Below are 16,543 nucleotides of genomic sequence, written 5' to 3'. Positions count from 1 at the left end.
AACCAATATCTTTTAAATGTGATTTTGTAGATTCTTTAAATGATTTTCCACTAATTACATCTGATCCAACATTTGATGCAAAGTTTAACGCTTTTCGCCCTAGATATTTTCCTACTTTACTAAGAATAGGAATAGATTTACGAAATAAATCTCCAAAAAATCCATATCCTCGTTGTATTTGCTGTCCTGCAAAATAATTCCCTGTTCCTAATTGTCGTGTGAGAGGAAATTGTAACTCAGGTCTGAATATCGTTCCTCCCGCCTGATTACAGTAATAGTTTATACAATCTTTAGGATCCAGCTTCATTTTGTACTTCTCCAAGATGAACTAACATTAGCAAATAAAATTAAGCACTATTTATAATTGTTTAAAAGATAAAACTAATAATGTTTTGCCTCCAAAAAAGACAATTTCTTTTCCACCAGCGGTTCTTAACTCGATTTCGATAGTATCGATATAATTTTTCTTCAAAGGAAAATATAAAGGTGAGGGATAAACTCTAACTATTTGATCGGTCTTTTCTCCTATAACTGGTATAACTCTTAGAAGAGGAGCTGTTATATCTCCAACGTGATGAGAAGCAACAATATTTGAATAGATGAAAATTTCTGAAATTCCCGCAGACAATTCGAGTGGATATTCACTTATATATTCACCCACTGAAAATTTCTGTGTTTTAAATCCTAATAAATCTTTTAATTCGTTTCCGAATTCAATCGTTATATTTTTAGGAACTTTTAAAATGATTTTGTTATTAGGCAGTAATTCTAATTTAATATATTTAAAAATTCTGAGAAATTTATCGGCTGAGGAATATAATCCGATAGGAAATCTAATTGAAACAATGCCTAATCGAGTATTTAATGTAATTAAGTTAAATGGTGGTTACATTGGCCATTAAATTGTAAGAAAACTTTGCAATTTGAAACCTGTCCAGATAAATATGTAACAGTTTTTTGTACAAAATTTTCAAAAATATTATTTTCAGTGACACAATGTTAATGTTTGATTAAAATTCTTATTTTACAGTGTGGAAACATGTAAATCCATGTTATTTTTAATAAAACATTTGTCACTTAATGCAGCAAATTTGGGTTTCACTTTAATTTTTTCGTATCTGTATAAATTTGAAACGCACCTTAAAGTAAGAAATAAGAGAAATTTACTTTCTTTACCTATTTTACACAAATACTTGTTAATTATAAATATTTATCAATTATCAATATCAGCAAAATACTTCACTTAAAGTTTTATTCTACTTGATTCTTAATTAGAATAAAAAATAATATTGATAAACCAAATTAATAAAACATTAATATTATATTTTAATAAAAACCTACAATTTTTAATTCAATACTTTAATAACAGTACATTTGTTGAAACAGAATCTTACCATTTCCAAGACTTCACATAATCATCTACAGAACCTGTAATAACATAATCTATTCCATCTTTCTCTCCTTTACCACAAGCACATGACCATATTCCATCATCATGAGCTAAAAAATTTCAAAAAAATTAAATGCTTTTCATATTTATTGTTCAAAACATAAAGAAATTTAATAATCATTTTCTTAATATATCTTATCATATGTTTTGAGATAAATAAATCTATTTTCTAAATTAAATTTGTAGAACATGAATGGCCAACATATGGCCCACTAGTCACTAAAAAATCCTTTTATTAATTAATTAATATTTTTGCATGAAAATATATCAATTTATCAAATGCTTTGATAATGAAAGTGAAATTTTACATGAAATGGCAATGCATCTGCTTAATGTGCAGATGCATTGCTAGTTATGCTACCCAGACCTCCACATGACCCTTTGCATCCAGACATTTAATTTAGATATAACCATCCACAGTTACTTATTATGCCAACTGGAAACAACTCCTATGCCCGCAGCCTATAATCACCCATCACACACACTATGATAAGGTAAAGTAATAGCCAGTTGAGCACAATAGTGGTCAGTCAGCTTGGGTATAGGAGTTGTCCCCAGCTGGCACTGAAAGTAACCATGAATGGTTATATCTACATTAAATATGGCTGGAAGCAAAAGGTCAGGCAGAGGTCTGGGTAGTGTAACTGGCAACGCATCTACATGGTAAATGGGAGTTGCAAATTCAAGACCCACTCTTGGCCGATTCTTTTCTTCCAGAATATTCTAAATTATTTAATGAATATTAATTTAATTATAATTATTAAATTGAATAAGAAAAGGCATCTAATGCTTACTTCTAATAGCAAATTACTTAAAATTTAATTATTAATTAATAACAATGGTAAAGTAGCNATTATAATTATTAAATTGAATAAGAAAAGGCATCTAATGCTTACTTCTAATAGCAAATTACTTAAAATTTAATTATTAATTAATAACAATGGTAAAGTAGCCCAATTAAATTATGGCAATTGTTTAGTTTATTATTGAAACATCGGGCTTTGAAATGTTTATGGATGGACAAAGTCAGATTTTACTGTAGGTGATAAAGCTTTATCACATACATCAACTTGATTCAATCATATCTCCAAGAGATGAAGAATAAAACTGAAATAATTATTTGAAAAAAGAAAGATATTTCCACCAAGTCTTCTGATGCTAATTTTCTTGAACTGAACCTGATGTAAACTAGTATTTGAAGACTTGGTAGGGATGCAACTGTTCTCTGAAAAGGGAGTGCATGGTAACAAATCTATAACAAAAAAAAAGCAAATGAGATTTGGAATAACCTTCCTCAAGTTTTGATTGAACAATCATTTTAAGTAAGTTTCACAAAACCTTTTTACACATTTTCTAGCAGTTTTTTGAGAGAACAAACGTTTTCGGCCATGTTTAATGGCCTTCTTCAGGTTCTATAGCAGGGCTTCTTAAACTATGGGTCACGACCCCATTTTGGGTCACTGAGCAAAATCTTGGGGTCACGAGATTTTAATGCAAAATATTGAAAATAATTTGTGAGAGTTTGAAAATGGCATGCTTTGTTTCTTAGATTTCGTGAGTAGCGCTTTGTATCACTTCTGGTGCAGCGAGACAACAATTCAGCAACACTGTAGTGTGAACTAGTGTAGTGTTGGCGCTTTTCAGTGTATTCAGTTGTCTCTGTTCCACTGTTACGTAACACAAGAGTGAACTGTGGTAGTACACCATTATTGTTTTTGCAAATTTGTATATATATCTTTACTTTATATTTTTTGGGTAGCAAAAAAAATCACAATCATAAATGGGGTGGTAAATAAAAAAAGTTTAAGAAGCCCTGTTCTATAGCATTGTCACTTAACAAAAATTCAAAAGGTGTTATTGTTTATAGAAAGTTTCCTGTTTCTTATGATGTCATTGTTCTCTCAAGAAACTGCTAGAAAATGTGTAAAAAGGTTTTGTGAAACTTATTTAAAGAAGTTCTAGCTTTCCGTGCATGAAATCATTTTAAGATTGAAAATAATGATACAGAACGAAAATGTTCTGTTCCCTTTTGTGCATGAGTATGGACATGTGCAATAAATGAATTGAACAAAACATAACACTTAGGTAACGAAAGTGAACAGAGTCATTGCACATGTGCATGGACATATCTGACTGACACAAAAGTCCTAACCTAAGTACTTATGTGAAGTGTCAAAACAAAACAGAAGAAGTCAAGCTTAATTAAACACTTCAAAAACTATGCAATGCAACTAAGAGAGTGCTTCCATCAATGCTAACTCACTGACCTAATCTACACACACACATACATATATACATATTAAAAACAGTTCTAATGTTTTCATTTAGGACATATTTTGTCTGTTAAATTGAATGCCTACAGTACATTAGACTTAAAGTCTATATTTAAAAACACTATTACTACTATTATTAGTTTGTAAAATAAATTTTAGATTTACCTTGTTCTTGTTTGAATATAATGGAATACTGCAAACATTAAAAAATANTGTAGAAAAGGCAAAAAGTCATGAATTTTCTGTTGTTTGTTGATAATGGAATTTGGAGTCCCTTTGGAGATTAGGAAAAAAGGCAATCCTGACAAACGGGGACACGTGCTCCAATTAGAGGCACCTCTGATTCAGTTCTTGGTTGTTATTACAATTCTATCAAAAATTTGATTTTTGACACTATGTTTTTAACTTTTTACCTAACTTTTCAATTTAGTCAATATTTATATACATAAACTGAATATTAAAAAAACCATTTTGTTTTGTGTGTTGAAAAATAAACTGATCTTTAGAAAAGGATTGATTTTTATTACTGTATTTTCATTTGGGTAACTAACTCAAAACTGGAAACAATTTAAATAAGCAATACAACATTGGTATTCCAGAAGATTATTTTTGAAAGAAATTTTAACTGCCAAACACTCAAATATTCTCAAAATCTCAAACACACTATTGCTATTCATTTTTTTTTTTGTTTTTGTGACTAGTTTTTTTGCATAAATGTGAGAAATTTTTCAGTCTCAGTCATATTTTTGACATAGTTTGGTTAATATTTTTATTATAAGGAAACATTTTGTTAAAACCCATGTACTCAATTTGATTATTTTTAATTTTATAAAATGTATAAATTTTTAGTGGTATCAAATCTGTTTTCTAAGCAAATTTTCTTAAGATAACTTTCTGACCTTGAGGTGAAAACTGGCTTTCTGCCGCATTTATTTTTTCTTTTTGGATTCAGATCTTGATTTGATTCAACTTGTTTTTATCAGTAGTATGCTAGCTTCAGACACCTTCAACCTTCGTGAAATTTCATGGTTGGAATACATTTTTGTATTAATGAGGGCTTTTTTACGTGGTGAAAGGTTCCCCTTTTGCCCATGTCAAAAGATAACAATTGATCATATCTGGTTGGTAAAAACACTGCTATCGAAGAAAACAAACACTTGCATAATTATATACCACGAAATAAATACAAGAGGTGAACAGAAACACATCCACACCAGTAGCAATTGAGAACGCAACTGAAACACATTTGTAGTTGTACATTACACTTTAGTGTCTAAGCTCTGATACCTTCCAATAAATTAATATTGTAATGAAATATAACAAAAATAGATATACAATGACATTAAAAAATAAGTTTTGTTTATCAAAATTATGATTTATAAGATACACCAGATTGGGTATAAAGCATGTAATTATGAAAAATCTGTAGTGTGTCTAATAATTTGGCCAGGGACTGTAGTCATCTTGACAAGTAGCCGGAAAGGGAGGTGCGACCGTCCTCGACCTCCCTGGCAGTTCACGAGTGAACGTTGGGAAACTGTGGATGTATGCAACCTGGTATATATGAATTAGCTCAGTGGCAAGTGCTTGTGTAGAAGATGAATGTGAAAATGCTTTCCTAATTAAAGCATTGAATGCCACTAATTTATACGGGAAGGGGTCACACAATCCCACAGGTATGCATATGGATGTAGACTTTGGTTTGTGGTAGATGGATGTGAGGATGCACTTCTCCTCGACTCTGATATTTATGTCAAGGAAGTGGACCTCCTTGTGGCTGGCTTGTTCGAGCTCTAAGGTTAAGCCAAAAGGGTTATCATTATGTTGAAAGGGATATCATTCAGCCTTTGTCTACACTTTTAATTTTATTCAGTTGATACGTGTTCATTGTATTTGTACACGTTTTGGGCATTCCTTGCCCCTCCTCAGTCAACTAAAATAAAAGTTCACAAGTTACAACAGTATAAACAAACATATAAGGTCATGTTTTTCAAAACATATCAACTGAATAAAATTTAATGATGAGATTTGCCAAGTGTCTGAATAAATACAATAAATGATTTGTGTTTGAATTACCCTGTATATTCATTAAAAAATTAAACTTTTTAACAATACCATTATATGCTGAAGATATATTATAACTTATTATTGATCTTTATGACTATCTTTGGATTTAAAAACAAAAAGATTAAGAATGATAGACACTCTACAATTCCATCAAATTACAATGCTGGATTTTCTGGGTTTTGAGTTTTTTTTAATATATTGTATTAAATCAAGTTCAGTGGCACCCACAGACTATAAAAAAAGCACAAATAATTATATAAAGGGAAAATTATTAGCAAATAATACATTATGCAATAAGCTACAAACTATGATTCAATGTCAGATCAGCACTCCCACAAAGTGGTGCTAGTTGGTTTACAAAGGATACTTGAAAACAAGTAATATTCCTTGTCCTTGTCAAGTTTTGGTCAACATATGACAAAACTGCATGGGACAATGGATAAATATCCACTCAACAGTGAGGGACGGATATATCTGTCCAGGGCGATCGTGTGGCAATGGTGAAGGATGGATACATCCATTAAATTCTTTTGGGAATATTACCAAACACTAGCCAAAAACTACTGCAAAAAAATTCACATAAAAAATGAATTATGTAACAATAAAAAAAAAGACTTTTCTTTACTAGACATAACTATTTACAAAATCTTTTTCCACAATGGTAAAGAGAAAAAACACATGGAAAAATATTTTAAAAATTTCCCACATTTATTCTCCAGTACTTTGGGGTAGCACCATACCTCACTATCCCACTGCTGAAAGGATATCATACATATCTTCTTTTATATTTGTAGAAAAGGCAAAAAGTCATGAATTTTCTGTTGTTTGTTGATAATGGAATTTGGAGTCCCTTTGGAGATTAGGAAAAAAGGCAATCCTGACAAACGGGGACACGTGCTCCAATTAGAGGCACCTCTGATTCAGTTCTTGGTTGTTATTACAATTCTATCAAAAATTTGATTTTTGACACTATGTTTTTAACTTTTTACCTAACTTTTCAATTTAGTCAATATTTATATACATAAACTGAATATTAAAAAAACCATTTTGTTTTGTGTGTTGAAAAATAAACTGATCTTTAGAAAAGGATTGATTTTTATTACTGTATTTTCATTTGGAATATTTTGTTGCTGTATTCTAAAAGTATTGACAAAATATTCATATTCTTACTACGACAAGTTTTGTGTTGCTTTATAAATATAATTATCAAAATTATTTCTTATAATAAAACTGTTTTGTAGTAGTAATGAGCAATATATGCTTTGCATTTTAATAAATTTTACAACTTAATTTTAATTGAAAAGTATTAAATTTTCAATATATAATGTTATTCTACAAAAAATAATTTTTAGCGGTATATCCCACTTATCGACATCAATGCTATTATTATTTCATTACTCAGCCAACTTTTCAAAACAACTTACCATGTTGCTTTTAAAATTCGCTACATAATAGAGGGCAGCACAGATTAGTGTAAATAAACTGAATTTATTGCATTTGTGAGATACAACTTAATTGTGAATTAATAATTTATTAATTTATTTCATTAAATATTATAAATAAATAATTACTTCTCACTTTAAAAAATTGTCTTTATCTCAAATGAAAATAATAAATAAAAGTAAGATAAAAAAATTTTAGCAAGTGTGAATTTAAAATTTTCATTGTTAAAATATTGTAATAAAACATTTGCTTTTTTTTTTAAACCACTAAGGCAAAGTAATCAGGTACAAATGTGTCATATTTGTATACAGAGCGCTCAATCTATAATTTTGAAAAAAGCTGCTATATCATAGTCAAAAAACCTGGCAGCCAAAATTTTAATCAAAACACGATTATTGACAATTTTAATGGGAATCCTCTAGGTGAGATGCACTCAAAAATGATGTTATATCATATTTAACAATTTATTTTATTTTATCACATCCGTTTTGTCCTTTTCATCTGATGTAAAATGTTCCCGTTTACACGTTCTAAAACAATACACAAATTCTTTAAAAACACAACAAAAATGTATTTGAACTTTAATTTCTCCACAATTGAGTGACACTCTGGCACCCGACAATTAATTAAACACAACACTGGTTCTTTACCAGGCACACAACTACACACTCTGGTCAGCACTGACCCGACACACCAAAGGGAAGCGCACAATTTTTCCCTCTATAGGCGGGAAAATCTCACCCGGCATTCTTAGGGATACGAAACATACCTGACACATGTGACAATTTTGTTTAATTGTATATCGAACTTAACATCATCAATTTTTACTTGTTATACTAACACAATACAGCGATTCCCGGCCGGATGGCCAAGTGGTCAAGGTGGAAGGCTGTCAATCTGGGGGACACTCATAACGAATCCAGACGGGTCGAAACATCTGCAGAAACTTTTCGGAAACTAGTCCATCCTTCACCGCCCAGCCGCACCATTGAGGGCCTGGCCGAACTCATAACGGGCTTGCTATATTTATTAAAGCAATCAACAATTTATTTCCAATCAATAATTAAATCACAACTAAAAGTATTGTATGACGTATTAGTATTGATTGACGTATTACGGGGACACTAAGGCTTTTTTTAACCATCCGACCAACAAAAAATTTGGAATGCTTCATGATTTTGTATGTCATCCTTGTGCAGAGGCAAAACTAATCTTCTCCATATCGTTCCAATTTTAAAATATATACCGTACGATTGAAGTTGTACTGTATAATTAATCTATGAATTCAAAATTAACAATTATCCGTTGTTCCTTCTACTTGACAAATTTAAAAAGCTAATAAATAAAGAACGATATAAAAATGTAGGTAATTAAGGAAATTTTAAGATAATTGAGTAACTTTCTCCGAAAACAAAACTACGGGAGGCACGTACAGTGCGTTGATACCTCTGCATCTGCATTGAGCAGCATGGGGATCCATCCATATTCTCAAAACCCTGGATATACCACTGAGAAACAATGCTTTTAAAGATTGATAATTGGAAGCATCGATGAAGAAGGGAAAAATGCCAAAAACAATGCACTCGTAGACAACACCCTGAAAAAGCTAATTGTCCGCGTAAAAGGCGGACGAAAGCTCTGTGTACAGCATATCAAGAAAGTAATCTCGATGGCCAATTAAGCGGATATCTGAGATTCAGTGGCGTGCCGTCATTGGAAGCGGTGGATGCGCCGCTTCCCTTGTATTTTCTAAAAAAATAAATACATATTAATTTTAATTATATGAAAATAATCGCACAATATTTTATTATAACCGCATTATGTATCTTATTACAAATTTCTATACTACACATGAAAAAAAAAAGATAAGATTGCTATTGTATATTCGAATATTAGTGGCGGAGTGGAAGCGCTGTATTGTCAGTATCAAAAAAAAAGCCAGATTCACGCATGCGCTTTACAGAGCACCAACCTCACCCGGTTTAGCTGGTGAAAGCCTAGGACCTTGGGTGGATGCTACATGTATAACGTATCCAATTCTATCCAGGACCGGTTCTGGACTGTTAGCTGCCTGCCCGCTAGATATTTGGCCGCTTTCGCCCGATTACGTGAATCACGAATATATTTATAACTTAGCCCTACCGATAAGAATTTACTGGTATGTTTTTATGATAGTTCTGTATAGTTGACAGGAGTTTTAAAAAATCCATTAAAATATTTGATATTTTTATTCCGCTCTCCGATTTTATATTTGTATGTCCCATCTATAAGGGGATGTAGAAGAAAACGTGTACAATTCTTGTATAATGTTAAAAAATAAACTGTTGCTTTGGTAGAATCATTTACAACTAAATTTTATGAATGAGAGAGATGCACGAGGTACAGAAAAAGCTCTAGAATTTATTTTCCTTACATTTACGATTTATGTATCCGTTTGTCATAAAAATTTGTCTTTCCACTTTTTCCGAGACTACAAATATTCGAGTACAAAGTAACTGGTTTCGACTTATTTCTACTTAAGTAGTAGTTAAATAATTAAGCGATTAGGGAATTGGGGACATAAACAAAACCCTGATGAAAGAGCCGAAATTTTACTTAACGCCTCGTTGATCACCTTTGAGAATTTTTACGCCCTAGGAAAAAAAGAGCGACATTATAAGCCGGAAGCCACTAATTCAACTTCAAGTGGGACTTCAACCACTGGACACGATTATATCAACCGAAGATGTTGATAATTTTCCTTCCCTGTCACCGAAGATAGCTGCTTTTGGGTTTTGTTCTAACATCGTTTTTTTCCCTACACCTACAGCGCACAGTGGGACCAAATCCCAAAAAGCTGGCCAAAAGTCGAAAAATAGAGTTTAAGTTCCGGTAATTTCTAGTCGTGGGTTCGGTTGGATAAGAGNAAAATACTGTGCCTTTGTTCTATAATATTGATTTTAAAAGAATTATTTGTTGTTATTTTTTAAAAAGTAATCATATTTCAAATACTCTATTTTACCACTAATAAATTCTTACGTTTAAAGGTCACATTTTTGAAATTTCAAACAAAAAGCTTAAAAAGAAGAAGTTTCTATTTTGTTTGTACAGTATTTGTTTCTTTTGAAAGCTGGATGAATAGTCCACAAACAATGAAAAGAATAAAAGGTTTTTTTTTTCTCATTTTAAGAATTTTATTCTCATATACAAATTATTATTCATTTAATCATAACAGACAAATCAGAGGTTAAATTTTTAAGTTTAAAAATAGAATTTATTATGAAAATAATAATAAATTCTAATATTAAAAAAAATACTTAAAAATTTTAAAGCTTAAAGGAAGAAAGCAATAATGTCTAAATTGACTCCTCAAACTTTTCTGAATTTCAACTCCAAGAATTTGTCAACCTTTTACAGTATTGACTCTCTTTTTGTTTTCTAATATAGTTAGTAATAATAATAGGTCTTATTTTCAGAGAAATATGGTATTAACCAGAAAATAAACCCTAGCATGATTTTTCAGGATGCTCATAATGTAAGCCTTCCCCTGAAATAATTCAGTTAAGATCATAAGCAAGATGGTCATATTTAATATGTTCATTGCAACCAACAATGGATATATTGAATTATAAATTATAATTAAGTATTTGTAAATAACCAAGTCAAGCACTTTTGAATGAGACATTCACTGAAAAAGATCTAATAAGACACGATTTTTGGGGAAACGTAATAATTAAATCCGATGATACAATAATTAATCTCCACACACTGTTTTTATAGAAAAGATCAACTTAGTGTGCAAATTCACAAGATCCTGAAATGTCGTATAAATAACTCACTGGTTTAATGAACTGTTTTCAGTCTTCCAGAGATGCCTTACGGGGACCCCTAATCTAAATGAATGAACTTGAATTACTAATCACAATAATGTTCACACATTTTTGAGGTTACTGTTTTACATGCAATAAATTTTAAAGTATCTGTTTTTTTAATCAATAGTTTAATGATATATATGTTATTGCTTTCTTCCTTAAATAAATAAAAAATTGTTATCATTTATCAAATTATATAGAAATAGATAATAAAAAAGAGTTTACTTAGTGATATATAGATATAAAAGGAGACAATATTTTAATGATATATATATATATATCATTAAAATATTGTCTCCTTTTATATCTATATATCACTAAGTAAACTCTTTTTTATTATCTATTTCTATATAATTTGATAAATGATAACAATTTTTTATTTATTTAAGGAAGAAAGCAATAACATATATATCATTAAACTATTGATTAAAAAAACAGATACTTTAAAATTTATTGCATGTAAAACAGTAACCTCAAAAATGTGTGAACATTATTGTGATTAGTAATTCAAGTTCATTCATTTAGATTAGGGGTCCCCGTAAGGCATCTCTGGAAGACTGAAAACAGTTCATTAAACCAGTGAGTTATTTATACGACATTTCAGGATCTTGTGAATTTGCACACTAAGTTGATCTTTTCTATAAAAACAGTGTGTGGAGATTAATTATTGTATCATCGGATTTAATTATTACGTTTCCCCAAAAATCGTGTCTTATTAGATCTTTTTCAGTGAATGTCTCATTCAAAAGTGCTTGACTTGGTTATTTACAAATACTTAATTATAATTTATAATTCAATATATCCATTGTTGGTTGCAATGAACATATTAAATATGACCATCTTGCTTATGATCTTAACTGAATTATTTCAGGGGAAGGCTTACATTATGAGCATCCTGAAAAATCATGCTAGGGTTTATTTTCTGGTTAATACCATATTTCTCTGAAAATAAGACCTATTATTATTACTAACTATATTAGAAAACAAAAAGAGAGTCAATACTGTAAAAGGTTGACAAATTCTTGGAGTTGAAATTCAGAAAAGTTTGAGGAGTCAATTTAGACATTATTGCTTNTTTTCTATAAAAGTGGTTCGTGTTAAATCCGTCATTTTGTTTTTATTTCAAATTTTGACTTCGGATTCGTAATCAGCGATCCCGAAAACCCTCGAATACTGACTTTCAGCCAAATTGATAACGCTTTTGACTTTTGGCCAGCTTTTTGGGATTTGGCCCCACTGTGCAGCGCCTGCCCATGGCTGGCAAGGAACAGACCGGAAAAATTTCCCCTCAACCAACAACCAGCGGGAGGTGAAAACCTAAACCTACCCTCAGAGAGCAACGCTCCGAAGCAACCCAGCCCAATGGAACAATAAGCCAATCGTTCAATTATATTAGGAGTACCTCGACAACGAACAATGAAAAACATATTGTTAATCTTTTTGAATTTCTTACATTATTTTTTCTCTAAGTTCGTATACACCCATAAACTATTTGTTTACACGATTCAAATATTTTCGCCGTGGACGCTGTCCCGTATTTGACAATACAGCGCTTCCATTGGGAATATGCATATACGAATTTATATACAATAGCAATCTTATCTTTGTTTTACACATGTATATAAATTTGTAATAAAATACATAATGCGGTTATAATAAAATATTAAGTAATTCAAAGTGCACTAATTAAAATATGAAAACAATCGCACAATATGTGTTTATATTTTAGAAAATACAAGAAAGTGGCGCTTCCACCTCTTCCACGCCCCTGCTGAGATTGTACAGACATAAATTTTACTGTTCTGGAGAGCTCGGGTTCGATTCAAATTTTTACAAGTAGTGAAAATGTTGACCAATGTGTAAAAGGACCTGTTATTATCTTGGAGCGGAAAATTAAAATTGTTGCTACAAACTGTAGCCTTTACAGTACGTGATACACATTTATGCTGATATTTGTCGTTTTTGTTCCACTTACCAATGCATGGGCATTACGAGGACCGTTATTCGTGTTAATCAAGTGTTTAGTTTATCCATACAGTGTTATGTCGGATTGGATATGGGACCTGACTACCCGGAAATTTCTTGAGTATCTGACAATTTTTTTCGGTACCAGTTTATGATCGTACTAGTTTGTACTAGATGTACTAGTTTAAGTAATGGCCGTTCAAATAAAATTTGTATTGACTTAATAAAGGTTTCTTCTTTCAATTGGCAAGCGCCAAATCCGACAGAGGGCGCTGTTTTTGAGCCAAGATGGCTGCCGAAACAGGTAAGGAGCTGACCACGTGTTTGTTCAGTGTTTGAGCCGATTCAGTTTCTATCGGTGGCGACTACTGCGAGGACCAAATGAAGAACGAATCATTGAATTTATGTCAAATTCTAGACTATATCGGCGACAGGAAACGTCTTGTAGAAGGTGAAGCCGTTTTTGGATGCGGACACATCGTATTTTGTGGATTAAACTCTAACAACAACACCGAAGTTCATGTTGTTGCTTTAATGTTGCAATCTCAGATATTGGCATTTTAATAAATCTTAATTACAGGGAGAATGCACGTGCAAAGCGGAGCTGTCTGGTTTTTGTAAACATGTGATAGCATGTTTATTACACGTTAACAGGTGAGAAGTACTGTATTTAAATATTTTAAGCAGTATACACCATGTTCCAATATAAAAACAAAGTTTTATTTATCATAATAGTTAAAATTAGTGCCAATCTGAAGCTGCCTGCTGAGTCATTCAGCACTTATACAACATAGGCCAGTCAAAAGTTTGGTTGTGTAGCACACACACAACATAATGTGAGTGTGTGTGTACGTCACATATCCAAAACGGCTTCACATTCTACAAGACAACGTTTCCTGTCTCCGATATAGTCTAGAATTTGACATAAATTCAATGAATTGTTCTTCATTTGGTCCTCGCAGCAGTCGCCACCGATAGAAACTGAATCGGCTCAGGTACTGAACAAACACGTGGTCGGCTCCTTACCTGTTTCGGCAGCCGTCTTGGCTCAAAAACAGCGCCCTCTGTCGGATTTGGCGCTTACCAATAGTGAGACTTTTAAAACTCTTTCCTCCCATGGGCACTAAGAGGGCTTCTTTTTGCAAACTCATTATGGGTTCGGCCAGGTCCATAATGGGGCGACCGGGTGGTGAGAGATGGCACCGGACACATCCTGACGGACCACCCCCGAAAAATTCCTGAGGATAATTTGATTCAGATCCCGGGTCCCCAGAGCAGTAGGCTGCCACCTTGACTTCTCGGCCATCCGCCCATCAGCCAATAGTAGACAGACTAGTGGTATTTATCGCTTTAGCATATTCCACTATAGTGAAGAAGTGCTTATGTTAGGACTTTTCTGTTCTTCAGATGTGGATCTTTCAATTTGCACGCACATGCTCCGTTTAATCCATTTATTGCGCATTTCCACGCGCATGCACAACTACTACTTGATTCCAATTTATAAAATTTATTTAAAACAAAATTAATATTTGGTTCGCTTTTGTGGAGCGTGCTATCAGATCGGCTTGACCAAGCTTGTTCTTAATTATCCACAATTAACAGAGATCACGATTAAAACAGTTCACTTTATTTCGCCTATGTAACAATGCATTTCGGATTGGTAATTTTCCAATCTCTCTTCAGGCACAGTACATGGCTTCAGTGTCTAAAGTTGTCTACAACATAACGAACAAAAGATTAATATACTTTTGTTATCCAGAATGATGTATATAGTGAACAATTTGTACACATCCTAATGGTACAGTTTTTTACATATCATTCTTATTTTACATCTCTTTCACTTACTGGCATGTTTTCTTTGTCTATTTTTGATGGGCAAATGAAACACTTCTTCGATTTACCACAATTATTAAAAAAAATCTAGAAAATAACAAAATTCGAGATGAAACAATATAGATTTATATCACTTATGTAATTGTCTAAATCTCAAATCTGGGGAAACAAAACAATCTTGATTTAGATAAGAAAAATATATTCTAAACTGACAATCCTGCCCAACACATGCTATAAACTTCAATGTTTTGACTTAAAGTAAAATGGCGTCGATAGTACCATCGTTGCCACCAAGAGCGCTGTACCCATGGTCACAACCACTGTATAAAGTATATTTTACCTCGTTGATAGTGATACTAAAATATCAAAACGCTTCTCAACTAAGTGAATATTCAAACACGCTATTTCATTAATTTGACTTATTGATGACACACCAATTTTTAGTTTTAAGCGGACTTTTTATAGTATTTTATATCATTAAATTATTCGAATGATAATTAATATTAGGCTGGATTTTTGGTCGATCGAGTTAAAGATTTAAACGGAATTTGTTTATTAAACATTTTTGTAATAGATTAAAGTTTCTTCTTAATTATCCAGTGGCGGACTCAGGTTTTAATCTTGGGATAAACTTTTTAATGCGAATTCAGTAAAATTCCCACCTTATCTGACCGCTAATTCATAAGCAGTATAAAAATAGAAAACGTGACACTATATATATATATATATAATACAGGAAATCCTTATTAACTCGAAATCCCGTTAGTTCGTAACTTTTTGTCCCTGCCGGGGATATATTTACATTGTTGCGGTCGCGAACTTCTTCTTGTCGCGAACTAATAGTCAACATTTCTGTAAGGCGGTAAATTGCCCGGAGCGTTAGCCGATGAACTACTTCTGGACTAGCTGCCGAGACGACCAGTCGACCCTACGCTACGTTCCACGAACTGTGATACCGCTCGTTAAAAAAAACATTGTAAGATGGAGTTAGAATTTAATCTGCTAGTTAATAAAAGTGTNCAATTTTCAGATTGACTGACCTGGATCCTCAAAAATGAGCTCCTGAGCCCATAGAATGATTTCAGGTGTCCTGACAATGCACTCCTTCGAGTGAGTTTTCCTTACTGGTGTTGTAAAAACCTTCATTAGACTTCTCTGACTCATTGTACTTTGCGATGACCTCATACACAGTCGATTTTGGGTATCTGAAGAACTAAATAATTTCTGTCGCAAAGTGCCCAGCGCGAACACTTTCAATAATTGCAGCTCTTCAGTTATACTCCTCACTTGGTTTCAACATTGTGACTGTTTCAAGGTTATGATGATTTAGTACATGTGTCAAGATATTTGAATGACAAACACAATGTCTACCAGTGGTATAGAACGGTGGGAATTTGAAATTGAATTTTGTCCGGATTTTGGTGCCGCACCATGTATATGCACTTTACGTACATAACAAAACATATTACAGTTTTAGAGCAAGACTAATGTTACATTGAAGCTCGTAAATAGACTTTCATGCTGTCAATAAAGTGCCTGTATCTCTGTGGTTAATGCATGGACTTTATAAATTTTGACCATCTCCAAGTATCTTAGATTGTTACTGCTCATTGTTGGTAGAATTATCTGGGTGTCTTACCATAAAACCCATATTACTTGTT

At 32.3% G+C, this 16,543-nt stretch overlaps 1 protein-coding gene and 1 non-coding gene across 2 annotated transcripts in view; both read right to left on the bottom strand.

Moving 5' to 3' along the window:
- The window catches only part of LOC111626276 (WD repeat-containing protein 61-like), a 45,613-nt gene extending 38,368 nt beyond the window's left edge, over positions 1-7,245 (bottom strand). The window contains exons 1-3 of the mRNA XM_023369599.1: positions 7,215-7,245; positions 3,889-3,916; positions 1,395-1,500 (exon numbers count right to left, since the gene is read on the bottom strand). Coding sequence (XP_023225367.1) covers positions 1,395-1,500; positions 3,889-3,916; positions 7,215-7,217 — 137 coding nt within the window. The 5' untranslated portion in view covers positions 7,218-7,245. The remainder of the gene's footprint in view (positions 1-1,394; positions 1,501-3,888; positions 3,917-7,214) is intronic.
- Positions 7,246-8,387: 1,142 nt separating this feature from the next.
- On the bottom strand, positions 8,388-8,493 carry LOC111626357. The gene has a single exon (XR_002756878.1). It is a non-coding gene; the product is annotated as a U6 spliceosomal RNA (small nuclear RNA).
- Positions 8,494-16,543: the final 8,050 nt, after the last annotated feature.

This window comes from Centruroides sculpturatus, unplaced genomic scaffold (genome assembly GCF_000671375.1).
Source record: "Centruroides sculpturatus isolate CEXI.00-Female unplaced genomic scaffold, Cexi_2.0 scaffold22, whole genome shotgun sequence".
Classification (NCBI taxonomy): domain Eukaryota; kingdom Metazoa; phylum Arthropoda; class Arachnida; order Scorpiones; family Buthidae; genus Centruroides; species Centruroides sculpturatus.
Note: the sequence above shows the minus strand (reverse complement) of the source record. Positions and strands in the feature narration are given on the sequence as shown.